The sequence below is a fragment of the Gallus gallus genome, chromosome 11 (genome assembly GCF_016699485.2).
Source record: "Gallus gallus isolate bGalGal1 chromosome 11, bGalGal1.mat.broiler.GRCg7b, whole genome shotgun sequence".
Taxonomy (NCBI): domain Eukaryota; kingdom Metazoa; phylum Chordata; class Aves; order Galliformes; family Phasianidae; genus Gallus; species Gallus gallus.
Window position 1 is genome coordinate 15,141,656 of NC_052542.1, and position 13,895 is coordinate 15,155,550.

A 13,895-nucleotide genomic window follows, 5' to 3' on the forward strand; every position below is an offset into this window, starting at 1 on the left:
GTTTTTGTTGGACCTCTTCAAAAAGAAATTGAGCATTGTAAACATTTGGTTGATTTGTTGCTTGAAGATTGTTGATACATTCATGTAAATATGAGAACAAAAGTTAGTGCCAGGGTTGTTCATCCCATCTGTATGGGAACTGCTGAGACACAGCCTGAACAACTGATTGAGCACCTGGGGAAAGGACCCGGTCAGCCCTGGGAACGCAGGTGAGGGCAATTCAGCTGTGCGGTCAGAAGGGATGGAGCCTGGCTGCACCTCTTAGACCTCATTTAAGGGCTGACTGCCACTGGGAAAGGATCTCTTGTTGGAGATCCTTCCTTGGTGAGGCTTTTCCCTGTGAACCTGGAATCTTCTGATATGGGTGAGCAATCCTCTTCCCTTTCCTTATAGCACCTTTCTATTGTGCTGGTCTTTCTGTCATCTCACATTTGTTGTAATGCCTTTCCCATCATATTGACCTGTCTAATTACTACACCATCCTTGCAGCAGCAAGCAGATGGTTCTGTGTTTTGGGCCCTCATCCCATGCTTCCCCTGGCTGTGGTAGTGGTCCTTACCTCTAAGTATTAACCACACACAGGTGTACCAACAAACACATTCAGAACTCCTCCCCCATAGCCGTCAGCATTTGGCCCTACTGTGAAAGACATGTGGGAGCGTACATGTTTTCATGGCTGTGTGTGTGTAAAACAGGGCTTTCTACAGAATATAGAACAGCAAAAGTCCAAATGATGTGTATCAGAATAGAAGGAATGTCACAGTTTCCTTTTGAGAATGATTTCAGCAGTGCATCCAGACGCTGACCTGCAGCCCTGTGCATATCTTGTTTCCATATCTCCTTTACTAGAGCTGCAGCGTGCTGGTAGGTCCAACACGTCTTTAAGCATTCTTCTCTCTTCCTCCGTGCGTGGGTTTAGGTACGAATTACGACTACGTTAGAGAATTTAAGAGAAGCACGGGGACGTGGCAGCGCACCAAGCCGCTGTTCCCGTCGGACCTCCGCCGTACTGGCTGTGCAGCCTTGCGGATTGCAAACTGCAAGCTCTTTCGACTGCAGCTCCAGCAGGGGTTATTCCGCATCCGCGTACCTTCCCCGTGATCCGCGTGCTGACACTGGAGGAGACTGGAAGAGTTCTGCGCAGTCCACCATATGTAGCTCTATATAAAGGAAAAGCTGAGAAATTACAACTGAAACTTACACTGTATGCTGTGCTTTGGTATGGTAACTGTTTTTGTTTTAAATGCTTAAAAAGCTTGAGTCTCAGTTCTTGTTTTGGGAACAAATAACTTACGTAAACATTAAAAAGAAGAGGGGGAAAACGAGGGGGGATCGAGGAAACACCTTCAGTCGTAACCATTTGGACTTTACAGTGTGTTATTGAAGGAGATCTGCTGTGTCTGGAACTGGTGGGAACTGGTATTCCTTTGGTGAAGTTTATTGGAAAGCGAGGAGGATTTAAGGTGCGTTTCCCTTGGGGGGGAACCGATAAGAATAAATGCGCTATCTTGGACCGGATAGCTCTAATATGCAGAAGCTATATGAAAACCAACCTCCCTGGTGTGCTGCAGAGACTGCTGCTTGACTGTGATGCCGCAGGAGGCGTTGGTTGTTGCACCTTTCACTTCTAGTCCTTCCTTAAAGCTAAGGTCTGTGCCTAAAAATGGTGGTGGTGTGTACATATGTTTTTCATTCATTTGCAATGTTTTCATTCCTAAAAATATTTTTAATATATTTAAAATGGACTAATCTAAAATGGATGCAGTATACTACAGAGAAGTAAACTGTGGTTTTTTTTTATGCTGGCATTTGGATAGCCTGATGAACTGGTATATAGGTGGGCGGCATGTGTTTCTGCATGGGGTTTTGGAGGCCGTTCCCTTGCAATAAGAGGAAATGGTTTTTGGAACGGTTTGTGATGAGTGCTGCTCTTGGTAAAAGACAACAAAACTTGAGAAGTTAAAGAGAATAGGCTGTGTTCCTTCTTACTTCAAGGCGCTTGAGAACTAGGAGGATGTTGGGTTTTTTGTTTGTTTTTAAGACTGAGGATTATAGAAACACTTTATCTCTGGAGCAAAAGTGAAATATGAGAAGAAAACATTTGTTTCACAGAAATCAGACTTTGGGATTATCGCTTGCAGGAGATTCATATGGCTATTTTAAATTGGGATCAAGAGTTGGTTTGCTAATGATTTCCATGCTAGGGCACAGAGTCTTGTTCACTGCTGCTTGACTTTGGAAGCTGGGCTTTATGGTGTGGTTATAGTGAGGAATTCAGTATCTTGCATTTTATTTCCTATTGAGTTGTGTTCATGTCAGTAGCAATGTTCGACTGACTTCTGTTCTTGGTAAAGGTGGGCTGGTAGGACACTTTACCTCACTTCTTGAAGTCACTGTTGTTTGTGATGGGTGGGATGTAACCTATGGTTATTTTAAAAGTTATCTAAAAGGAATAAAATGAGAGAGGTAGAAATAGAAATGAGGCCTCCTGCCCTTCAAAAAAAAGAGATTTTGTATAACCAGTATTATAACTAAGTACAGTACTTCTCACGCTGCAACTTCATGGACCTCAGACAAGCCAATCTCTGCCCTCGGTTGTGTTAGCAGCCACCTTCGTCACTGTCACTGAATCTTCTTAGATCTGCTGAAATACAATCCTGAACTCAGACAGGAGTTATATTCAACAAAATATTCCTTGAAGAGGCGTTCTGAAACTTGCTTTTGCTCAGTCCTTCCATAGTGCTGATGTGTAGTGGGAATTACTCCGATTCTGAGAAAAAGAGTGGGGGGGGAAAAAAAGGCAAAAAAGGCAACAAAAGAGGGCAGCAGTCAATCTGTTGGCCATTATTTATTTATTTTTGTTTTTTACAATGCTGAAGTGCTGCAAAACTTGAACTATAGACATCAATTTTCTGACCTCTATTAGTTGGCATACTGAAAAGTTTATATATTTATGCATTGCGGTGAACTTGATATGTGTGTATATATATATATGTCTTTAGGTTATAAATTTATATATAGTGCTTTACTACAGAAATGTGAACCACTATTTCCATCTTCAGCCATCTTGTGAAATGAATCAAGTGCTGTTGGCTTATCTATAAAACCTCCCCTTTTCAAGAATTTCATGTTAATTTTGTTTCTTAGACAAAGTGCTGAGATCCTGTATTCAAAAGTGATGAGATTGAATGCTTCTAAGGATCTGAACTTAGTTTTCTAAGTGCTTAGAAAACTCTCAGAAACCATATGTAGACTGTTGCAGGCTGCTATCTCCTGAGTCCCTGTAGCTCCCCAGTACACTTGAAGGCATTTGGTGTCCAGAAGGCCTAAGTAGTAAATGCACATAGTAAATCCAAATCATATATACATTAGCAGTGTTTTGCAGTTAAAGTTCCTGAACGAATGTTTACAGTTAAAGTAGGACTAACAGTAGGTATTCTTTTTTTTTTTTTTAAGGGTAAATAAAGCAAACAGTTCTGCTCTAACTGAATTGTATTGCAAATGTGCTCAGTTAGATTTGACCAAGAAGCTTAAATCTCTTCACCTGAAGCAGTTAACAACTTTATTTCCTAGCATGTGGCTGGAGGTCAGGGACCAACCCTCTGCCAACTCCTGCACCTTGAGTTTCAGGTACGTACTCAAGGCAAAAATGTAGGTGCTCCTGAGATCTCAAAACTGTCTTTGGCCTTGCCTGAAGATGTTTGCACTGTGGTTTTGTGTTACGTTACTGAGCAGCTCCTGGAGAGCTGCTGGGCGCAGGGTTTGGCACATAGGAAGGTGGGAGGTGTCAGTTGGGGTCTGTCTGCGTGCTCAATGATCAGTGCCTCTCTGGGAATGTGAAATTCCACCCCAGGCTGGAGCTGGGCCTGGAAGACAAGGCCCTGCTTTCCCAAAGAGAGCTCTGCTGTACTGCTGATGGTGTGCGAGATGGATGGTTGGTCTTGGTGCATGGTGGAAGAGACGGTTGGCTTGATAGGGAGGATTTGGTTCCAGAGGTACTGAGTGGAAGGCACTGACCATCTTCCTGAGCCCTAGGGTTGAACTGGATTCACTGGTAGGTGCTGCCACCCAGCTCCCTGTGCTGCCCTGGCACCTGCCTCCCGTGCACGGGATGGCCAAACCATGCCTGAAGCAGCTCCTGCATTTTCTCAGATTGCAATCCAGGAGTTCTCAAATGATTTGGCAGTTTAGTAACTATTTAAGTTGTCCTTGCTTGGCATGGTGCTCTTGATAGCCAGTCTAGCTCAATTCCTTCCAGCTTGAATCGGCCTTCACAAATCCAGCCAGTTCCCCCACAGGTAACTTGTTGAGCCATCCTTTCAGTGAGCTGCCTGTGCCCTGTGTTGCTTTCCGGGGATCAGAGCAGCAGGCAGCTGTCGTGTCCAGGTTCTTGGGGCCAGGATTTGCGTCCCAGAAGTGCCACTGACACATCAGTGTCTGGTGCTCATCAGAAAGCCACCAGTTAATGGAGTGGAGGCTGTGGAAGATGGGAATCATGGTGATGTTTTTTTTTTCCCCCTCACTCCAACTCCTACCACCGTTTCCCCCCCCGTGGAGTCCTGTGTGGACTGCTCTCCAGGGGGGCCAGCCCTGGGGTTCCAACTCCCATCCTCTTCCTAAGCTGAAAAAGGGACATCCCGTGCAGGGCCTCGTGTTCAGTGGTACTGCAGCAAGGTCTGCACGTCTTTAGATAATTCATCAGCTATTCCTCAAGTTCTCATTTTTGTGGAAGTGCTGCATCAACAAGACTATTCGGGTCAAGTGGCTTTCGGTAGCTTTGACAGTGCCTCGTCTTTAAATTAAACTCAAATTAACGTGAGATTACACGATAGGCAAACTTACCAAGCCAGCTCAATGGTGAGTGCAGGCAGGCTTGCATCTCTTTTGTGTTTGACAGCACAAGATTGCGTGTCACAGCGTCTGCCTTCTGAGTCAGACTTCTTGCCGAAGGTACAAGTGTTTCCATCAGAGCTCCCAAGTGCCTGGCTTTCTTACCAACTCTCCTTCCAGAGAACATCAGGCAGCTTAATTAATTTTTTTCGTGCAGTATTTTTTGTGCCTGCATGACTTGAGAAATGCAGAAGAACAAAAAGCAAGGGGTTTAGGGAGTGTTTTCCCTGCTTTGGCTGCAGCGTCTCTGGTGAGCTCAGTAACTGCAGTGTCTGTACTGCCTGCCTGGGTTTTGGTGATGCACATTTGCCATGCCAAGCGCAGGATGCAATAACAAACAGTAGTTGTTATAAGTGCCAATCTTCTGTTTCCTCTGTATATAGCAGTAATTCAACTCTTCTGTTATATATGGAGGTGCTGAAAACTCACTGTGCTCCACAAAAGAGTAGCGATTCTTTGTTTTTTTTTGTTTGTTCAATGAATGTTACTCAAAACACTGTAAATCTTTATTTTTTTTAATACTGTTCTTCGGTTTTGTGTTACTCCTCACAGCTGCCTTCAGCCATCACTCCGTGTGGTGCACGCGGACACTGCTCTCTATTAGAGCTCTGGTGCCATGCAAGCGTATAAGAAATGGCAGCTGACAATAGGTGATAATATTTAAAATTACGAATACTTGGATTAAGTACAATTCAGTTGAATTAAGGTTATCTGCAGGAGGAAGGTTGTCTCTGAGGCGATGTGGATATGGCCAAGGACACAACACGGCCGTACTTAAGATTTTAACTAAGGAGTGATTTTTTTGCTGCTCAGTGATGCTTTCAAAGGACTTTTATTTGGTGTAGGGTATGGATCCTTCCTGTAATAAGCATCAGGGTTTTGGGGTTTGTGTTCTCTTTACTCCTTGGAGTAATTAAACAGCTTTTTCAGAGCATGATGTTAATTATGTGCGTACTTTTTTGAGGCAGAGGCTACTTATTCTGTGTTCACTTGGAGTACTTTCCTGTTGAGGACTGAGCTGGGCTGTGCTGCAGTCACTGGTACTGTAGCCTTTTGATACTTGCCATCTGCTGTTCTGGTTTGGAGCTGGGCCACGTGGGTCTGCTTTTCTGTGGCGCATTGCTTTGGGGAGAAAAGGAAGGAGAGTTGTGTGAAGGTGGAGAAGCTGGGCCAATAGAGCTGACTGGGAGATATCAGTGTAAAGCCAGTAAGACGTGGGTGAAGCACTGCTGTGAAGATGACATCTATGTGCTCTGAATGTTACTGATAGGTCATCTTGTGGTTTGGTTCTCTCTCTTTTATGTTCATATTCCAATGGGAGGGATTGCAACCAGGCTTTAAAGCAGCAACTCCAGTCAGCTTTGTCCTGTGGGACGCTGCAGCCTGACTGTTGCTGTGCTCCAGTAACCGGTTCTCTGGATTCCTCATTAGCAGGTAACCTGAAACAATGCATTAAAACCATTCTAAGTGCCTAATGAATTAGATGAACATCTGCTAGAAGGTATTAATGGTAATGGGGGGCATTAAACAATAACCTGCTACCAACAGCCGATTATGCTGTAGTGATACAGGATCTTAAAAGATATTTTGGAATAGCTTATCCTGGGTAGCTGCTCAGTCGTTGCAGAAATCATCATCTGTGTGTCAGACTTGTTTAGGAGAAGCGTTTGAAGGTTATTGGAAATAATGTCTTGGAAAATGAGCTGGAAGACTGGAGCTTCTCAGTGCAGGCAGTTAAACCTCGCTGCCCACTATTTGTGCAGGGTTTGCTGTGGCTGATGCACAGCTGCCCCAGCACATCAGTCAATGAGCGCGCTCAATGCATTGCCTACCTGTGCCCTTGAATTTTTGTAATGAAATGGGACTGTACTGAACGCCTGTAAAAGCGGATGGATTTGATTACAGTGATAGGATAGACAGAAGCATCCCTGCTGTAAGTAACATCTACTATGTTACTGATAAAACACAAATATGTAACTTTCAATGCTCGGTGCTTCTGAATCACCACGCATTGCCCTTGGTTTTTCTTTGCCTTTCTTTCTCCTTGTCTTTTCAATTGATGCAGAGATGTCCTCTGGTTTTGTCATGGCGACTTTCTTCTATCTGTGCTCCTATCCCAGACACAACCTGAGGGATGTCGTGAAGGTGGGCTGTTCTGTGGGCTGCCTTTACAGGCATCATTCCTGCCTCTCTGACTTGTGTCAGTGTGCTGCCCCCTGCGTGCATTTCAGAACAGGAAACAAAAACACTGTGGAACAAAATTGCACTTGATTAAAAGGCAAGAGCCGCTTTGGGAAGCCTATGTTTTAGCATGGGATAGGCAGTATGTTGTAAAGACTTAACACTGTGACTCTTCTTGAATTTCTCAGCCTAATGATCTCACGTGCTACAGCTTCAGCCTGGCAGCAATTAATTCAATTAATTTGTGTATGAAAGTGGGAAAGCATTATCACCTGTCATGTGTTTCACCATTTCTTAAAAGCACAGTCTGTTTCCATCTTGGAATAAGCGAAATGGTGCACCAGAGGGTATGGCAAGGTTGTGTTGAACGGATGTTCCCTGAAGCTATGTGGACGTTCTGTTCTGATAGGAAGCTGAAGGGTAGCCCCACAAGTGGTGCTTTCTCAAACTCTTTGAGAACTGGTCTTAAATTACCCCAAAATCACTCTCCAGGATTGCTCGCAGTGGCTGAGATCTGTTCTAGCTTTTGTTTGCGTGGGCCAACAGCTGCTAACCTAATTTTGAGTGTTTCTCCCCCTCTCTGGCTTCCCAAACCTGATGTTTTGCTTCTCGCAATTGAAGCTTTCTGTCTTTAAAGGTTGGAGGTGACATTTTGCAGTTTCTGATATCCTGTCAGTACCTCAGGTTAGTGGATTCAAACAGCGAGCTGTGTTCTTGTGGACATCCAGGGGTAGTGTTAATGCTGCCTGGTAGGCGGTGAGGAAAATGGTGATGCCCATTGCTGCCTCTGTTGTTGGGAAGCAGGGCTGGGCTGTGGCAGCCCTGGTGCCTGAGAGGCTGTCTGAGAGTCAGCCCAGCCAAAGCCTTGACCCAAAACACATGGCTTCCTGTGCGTGCCCTGCAGCGCAGTACTGCTCTCTGGCCTTGGTTGTTTTGTCTTTTGGTCTTGCTAGCATGGCTTTGATTTCACCCTTGTCCCAGATTTCCATCTGAATCCAGTGCTTTTGCTGATGATCACTCAAATGCTTCTGTTGGTCAGAGAAGGTCCGCACAAACTCAGTGTTGCTGTGCTGCTTTTTGCACGTCTTGGTGTCCTTTGATGACTGTGCTCAGTGTTTGTGGGGAGAGTGCCAAACAGAGGATAAAATGACTTCTCATCAACTGGTGCTGCCTGCAGGTTAAACATCACCTGAGCTGCTGTGAGCAATCCCTGCTGTGGAACACGTGGAACACGTGCATCACACCCTGCCTGCTCTGTTCTTTCGGGCTGACTTTTGCCTTTGGTCCATGGGGGGAAGCCCCTGTTCCCAGCTACCTCATTTTTTTTCCCTGCACTTTGTCATATCCTTTTTTTTTCTTACATTGCGTTTTGTCCTTCAGTGAAAACCTGGAACCAAACATGAAGCAGGGCAGAGTGATGCCGTTGTCCAAGGACAGTTTACTTTAATTTCATTTTAAATGCATGCTTCTGTAACGAAAAGACCAAGGTTGACCTGCAGCTGCTGTAAAAGTAAATAAAAATTATATGACTTGAAAGTAAGTATTATACTTGTAAATGAGAGAAGCAACTGAAAGACTGACCCGGTGGTTTTTATAAAGAGAAAACACAAAAATAGAGATGTCAGCTTTTTTTAAAGACGGGTTTTTGCTCTGCCTCAGTTCTGTGCTGGTTTGCCTCTCAGCTGGAGCCTCTATTTCCTATCGGAGATTCACGCATCGTTCTCTAATGTCACATGTGGGCTTACGTGGAGTTTCCCATTTACTGATCTGCAGAGAACTGCCCAAATGAACGCTGAGCTGCCATACCCCATATTGTATTTTTGTCCGTTTCTTTGGGACCTTCAAGTATGCAGGTTTTTGCTTAGCTTGAAGAATTTTCAGGGAAAAAAAAGCTTTCCCAGCCCCCCTTTTTGCCTCTGTTTTGACACATTTTTGAATTCGTTATGCTGTGCTCCATAGAGCAACAATGTAAGCTGATTTCAGCTTTTGTTTGTGCTATCATTTTTTGTGTGTATTCAGTACTTTCTTAACAAATCTGTTTTCATAAAGACAGCTTCCTAACTGTAAAAAGGCCTTATTAATACAAGATTTAATGGTAAAGTGCTGCCTTCCTTTTCTTTTCTTTCTGTCAAGGCAGAAGGAAGAAATGCTTCCCAGGAACTCTTCCTGTAAGAACGTTACGTGGCAGCTCATCCTAACACTGAGTTGAATGTACCAAGTATTGTACTGGGCACACACAAATAGGCTAAAAGAAGGGGCTGTTTGTGCCTCTGACGACTGTACCAATTAGAAGGCTCTGGAATTAGCAGCTGTTGGCATTGTGGTGGCTGTTCAGTAAATTACAGAATCACCAAGGTTAGAAAAGACCTTCAAGATGACCCAGACCAACCAACCACCAATATTTCCCCACTAACCCATGTCTCTTAGTAGCACATCTGAACGTTTCTTGGACACAAGTATGATTTTTTTGGGCTGGATCCCAGGACCTGGCTGCGTGCTGCTCTGTTTGGGGCACGCTGACTCATGTAGCCGTGGGTGTTTGGGCCAGGCCTGAGTGTCAGGGTTTGGATGTGAACCCTGCAGGCTGGATGGGGTGTCCACGCTCCCCCCGTGTCACGGGAAGATGTAAAGGCTTTTGGGGCTGTGTGTTAGCAGAGACCCAATGAGTTGTCTGAGTGTACTGAAATCTGAAAGCTTGGGGGCTCTGGAACCATTTCTGCAGGGTGGATAAGTACAGATGTCAATAGCCCAGGAACGCCTGGCTCCCTGGTTTTTTTTTTCCTTTTTTTTTTAATTAAGTAAACAGAAATGTGTAATTGCTTCCCTCTTTGTATTCTTAGCATTTAATGGCCTGAAGCAGGAGCCTTGATGGTTTGAGATGTTTCTTTTGAAGGCAAAATTAAAACAAAGTAGCATTATTCAGATTAGTGCTCTGCCTTCAGTGTTTTGCCTCTGTCGGTCGCTTTGAGTAGCAGGAACCCTGCAGGACTGGGCTAACAAATTAAAATACGCAGGTGAATGCTGACTAATGTATTTAGTACAGTTTTGTAGTGTAAGAATAGTTTTATTCTAGCATAGGAGAATGAAATAACCGTCTTGATTAACAACTAATGATAGCTGTATCCCATGGGTCAGGCAATAGGAGGATGCTGGGATGTAATGCCGTTCCAAGCACGTTGCTGCTGCTCGTAGAGGCTCAGCCTGCTGTCAGATCTGAGATATCAGCGACTCTCGGGCTCTTGTCAGAGTTTACACTCGCCTTTTCTACAAAAATGTCAGTGTGTTGTGGTAGAAACTCTCCCTTTTGTTGTTTGCCATTGCTGGCGTGCAGCGGGACGGCTCGGTTTATCGCCATCATCCAGCTGTCACACTTTGACTTCTGTACAATAGATGCTTACTATTACAGGCTTTCTATATGCATGTTTTCTGTGTGTCTTTCTGTCCTGTGTGGGAACTGAGCTTTTGCTTTTGTTTTTCTTTTTACGTGCCTATCCCCAAATCTTTGTGTTACCTCAAGAACGAACCCATTAATGAGGGCCAGGCCTTGGGATGCTCTGACCTGAGCATGTAGTGTCTCTTCTGCAAAAAAGTGGGGAAAAATGAGAAGTGCTCTTTGGCTTCAGTCAAACTATGCAACATAGAGCACCAGAGAGCAGGATTCCTTATGGTACAGAAGAAGCACGGCTCTTGTGTCCTTCCTAATCCAGTCCTTGGTCCAAGGTTAGAAGAGCTTGTACTAAATGGCTGCCCAAGAATCCTTTGTCACAGTCAACTACGTTCACTGGTTTTCCTCCTCCCCTGCCTCTCTCTGTCTGGTTTGTTGGATGTTCTGTGTCTGAACGATGTGGTGTCAAAGTGTACCCCCTGTCAGTCTCGTGTTGTTGGCAGTTAGAGCTTGTCTTGTAAGTCCACCAGTGCAGCTTACCCCTGGGTCAGCTCGGCCACTTCACAATGTCTGCACCTCTTTGCTGTAGGATTTTTGGTGTGCTGTACCCCTCCAGGTAGGTCTGACTTGCTCATGTCCCCACGTTGTCCTGTTGTGGCTCTGGTGCTTATAGTGACAAATACCTGTCGTGTCTCAAATCCACTTTAAGTTTTTGTTTCCACTGCTTGTGCATGCGTGCGTGCATTTGATTTTGCTGCTTCCATCACCGTTCAGGGATAAATGCCCACATGGTCAGGACTGCTGAAAATTCTTTGTTCTCCCATTGCATCCATTTTCCAGTGAAGATTGTTCCTTGTGTTCCTCTTCTTGCCCCTGTGAAATCAGTATGCTGTTCCCCCAGTTCTGCCTCCCATGAGTCACTCCTCTCTCGGTTGGTTCTGTCTTCCCACCTCTACACTCCCCCTTCTGAGTAGTTCACTTACACTTGTCGTTTACTCACCCCGCAGTGTACCTCGTACCACTTCTTCCTAACTCCACTTACTGTTTTGTCTCTCTTTGATTCAGGTTAACCTTTATTTCTTTCCCTAATTTCCATCTCTTCCATAACATGGGAGAGAAACGGCAAATCTCCCTTCAGGCATCTGTGTATGTTCCCTCCCCGGCACATATGGTGTGAGGGGGCCGGACTTCTCCATCCCTGACCCCGGGCTCTCCATAGCACTAGGGAGTACCAAGTCTGAAGGTGGTGTTTTATTTCTTTGGGTAACTGAGAATACGTGGAGATTTTCTTCTTCGGAAGTAGCCAATGCCATGAGCAGTTGGTCTGCGAGAAGTCTGTTATGCTTCCATACTCAGTATTCTTAATTGAGAAACAAATTATTTATTTTGGGGAAAAAAAAAAATGTAAATTTTTTTGTATTTGTATGTCAAAGTGGCCTTTATAGGAAAAGCACATAAAATATTTAGATTAAAATTGCTTAGTTGTGTAATTTTAGTGGGGATTTTTATATTGACAGGGTTTCTATGCATTTTTCAAAATCTATTTGCTGTTCTGTGTTAAAATTATTGGAAATATTTTTAAAACGTGTATTACCACATTTTCCATGGTTGATTCCTTCGCAGCCATTCCTTTTGAATACTGCAGAAATCTTAATTAACCCTGTAAATTAATTTTTGCCCCATAACTATTTGCATTAAGTCAATGTAAGGAGTTACAGCATGAGTATGTAGCTGTAAGGGAACGATCCCAGTAATGTAGCTTAATTATGGAGAGACTTATTTGAGAAGGGCAGTACGCAGTGTTTCAATTGCACTTAAAAGACCAAGTTAGCAAATCGAGTTCTTGCTGTACCTCACTCATTCTTTTTTCATCGTTATTATTTTTCCATCCTATAGTGTTTACACAGGCGTTATTAAATATGTGCTATTTTATGCAGTATGCAATTCTCCTTCATTTTGTTGGGATAAAACTGATGTTAATAGATAGGACTGAGTTCTGAATGTGTATGTACCTGATGGATGTGGTGTGAGCTCGGGGGAGGGAGGAGACAAAAGTAGATCCATCAGTATGTTTGTTCCATTTAACCACGTACACATTTTCATTGAAATAATTAAACTCACAGTGGAATTGTAAGTAATGTTAGTGTATTAATGTGGGGGGAGGGTGGGGGGCAGACGAGGGGCTTGTGGGTCTGTGGGCAAAAATACCTGCTGAGTTGCACTATGGCGTTTGTGCAATTGCCTTGGCTGCCTATGCAAATCTAGCCTGAGTTGGGTACATCAGACCCTCCCGTTAGCGCTCTGATTTTACTTCGTTTTCTCGAGGTGTGATTGTAAGGCTTGCTAAGTAGAAACTTCCCGGGAGTGTTTGTCATCTGACGCCTCCATTCTGTCATTCTCAATACGCGTTTTGATTTTTGCTCATTTTGGTTTAATAAGAGATCCCACATGGCTCATGGATGAGCATAAGTGCAAGCTTCTGGGCGTAGTTGCAAACAAACACTGCATGCTACTGTATATTTTCATAATTGAAAAAAAGATTGTGCAATGTTGATGGCACTTTGACCTGTTGCTGAAACACTGGGTCTTGGAATGGAACAAACTCAGCAATCGAAAACACTCTGTGTCTACGTGAGACGTCATGAAAATGAAGAAAAAGGCAATTCCTCAAATTGTACCCACAGATAATTCGGTATTGATTTTTTTTTTAAAGAGATTTATGATTTGTTCTTACAAAGCAAAACAAAAAGCCATGTTTATTGGTTCGCTTTAGTTGCCATAAATTGCCCGTTGCAGAGTCTGGTCCACCTCCACCCATTTATTTTCATGGGGTGGTCGCACACAAAGCTGTAACAGCAAAGCAGAAGGCTGTTTGGTTACACACCTGTAACACGACTTGCAGAATTGCTGTGTGGCTCAAACACAGACAAAAAGGGACGTGAGAATTTTCCTGGGTTAAGTAGCACTCGCTTTGTTTACGTGTTCGGTATAATGTTGGGTGACTAAAGGGAGGTTCCCTTTTTCAAGTGTTTGAATTGTGCTTCGGAGACTTAGTGGCCACTGTGCAAATTGTGCTGTAATATCGTACCAAGGATCAGTGAAAGTGTTTTATCTTTTTTAATGTTGTTTGTATTTGACCGGGTTTTATAAATGTAAGAAAACAGAGTGCTGTATTTTGATCTGAAATTTGCGTATGGTAAAGTAACTTTGCTTTATGTATTGGAGGTTTGTTCAGAACTTGAATTATTTTATAGAAGGGTACAGACCAAAATTAATTGTCTTAAAGGTGTTTAATAAACTAACCAAATAAAACACTGATGGTTTGAAAACTTGTCAACTGCTCTTATGATTTTTTTTTTCTTTCTATTTTTAAAAGGAAGGAAAAACGTAGTTCAGGATTGTCTCTCAAGGTCTTAGGAAGAATGAAAGAAATGCAGTA

At 43.6% G+C, this 13,895-nt stretch overlaps 1 protein-coding gene across 4 annotated transcripts in view; it reads left to right on the plus strand.

Moving 5' to 3' along the window:
• Nucleotides 1–13,789, plus strand: part of GAN (gigaxonin) — a 36,131-nt gene extending 22,342 nt beyond the window's left edge. For all 4 annotated transcript variants that reach the window (XM_046899733.1, XM_428110.8, XM_040707171.2 and 1 more), the window contains one exon: nt 920–13,789. In XM_046899733.1, coding sequence (XP_046755689.1) covers nt 920–1,101 — 182 coding nt within the window. In that variant the 3' untranslated portion in view covers nt 1,102–13,789. The remainder of the gene's footprint in view (nt 1–919) is intronic.
• The last annotated feature ends 106 nt before the right edge of the window (nt 13,790–13,895 follow it).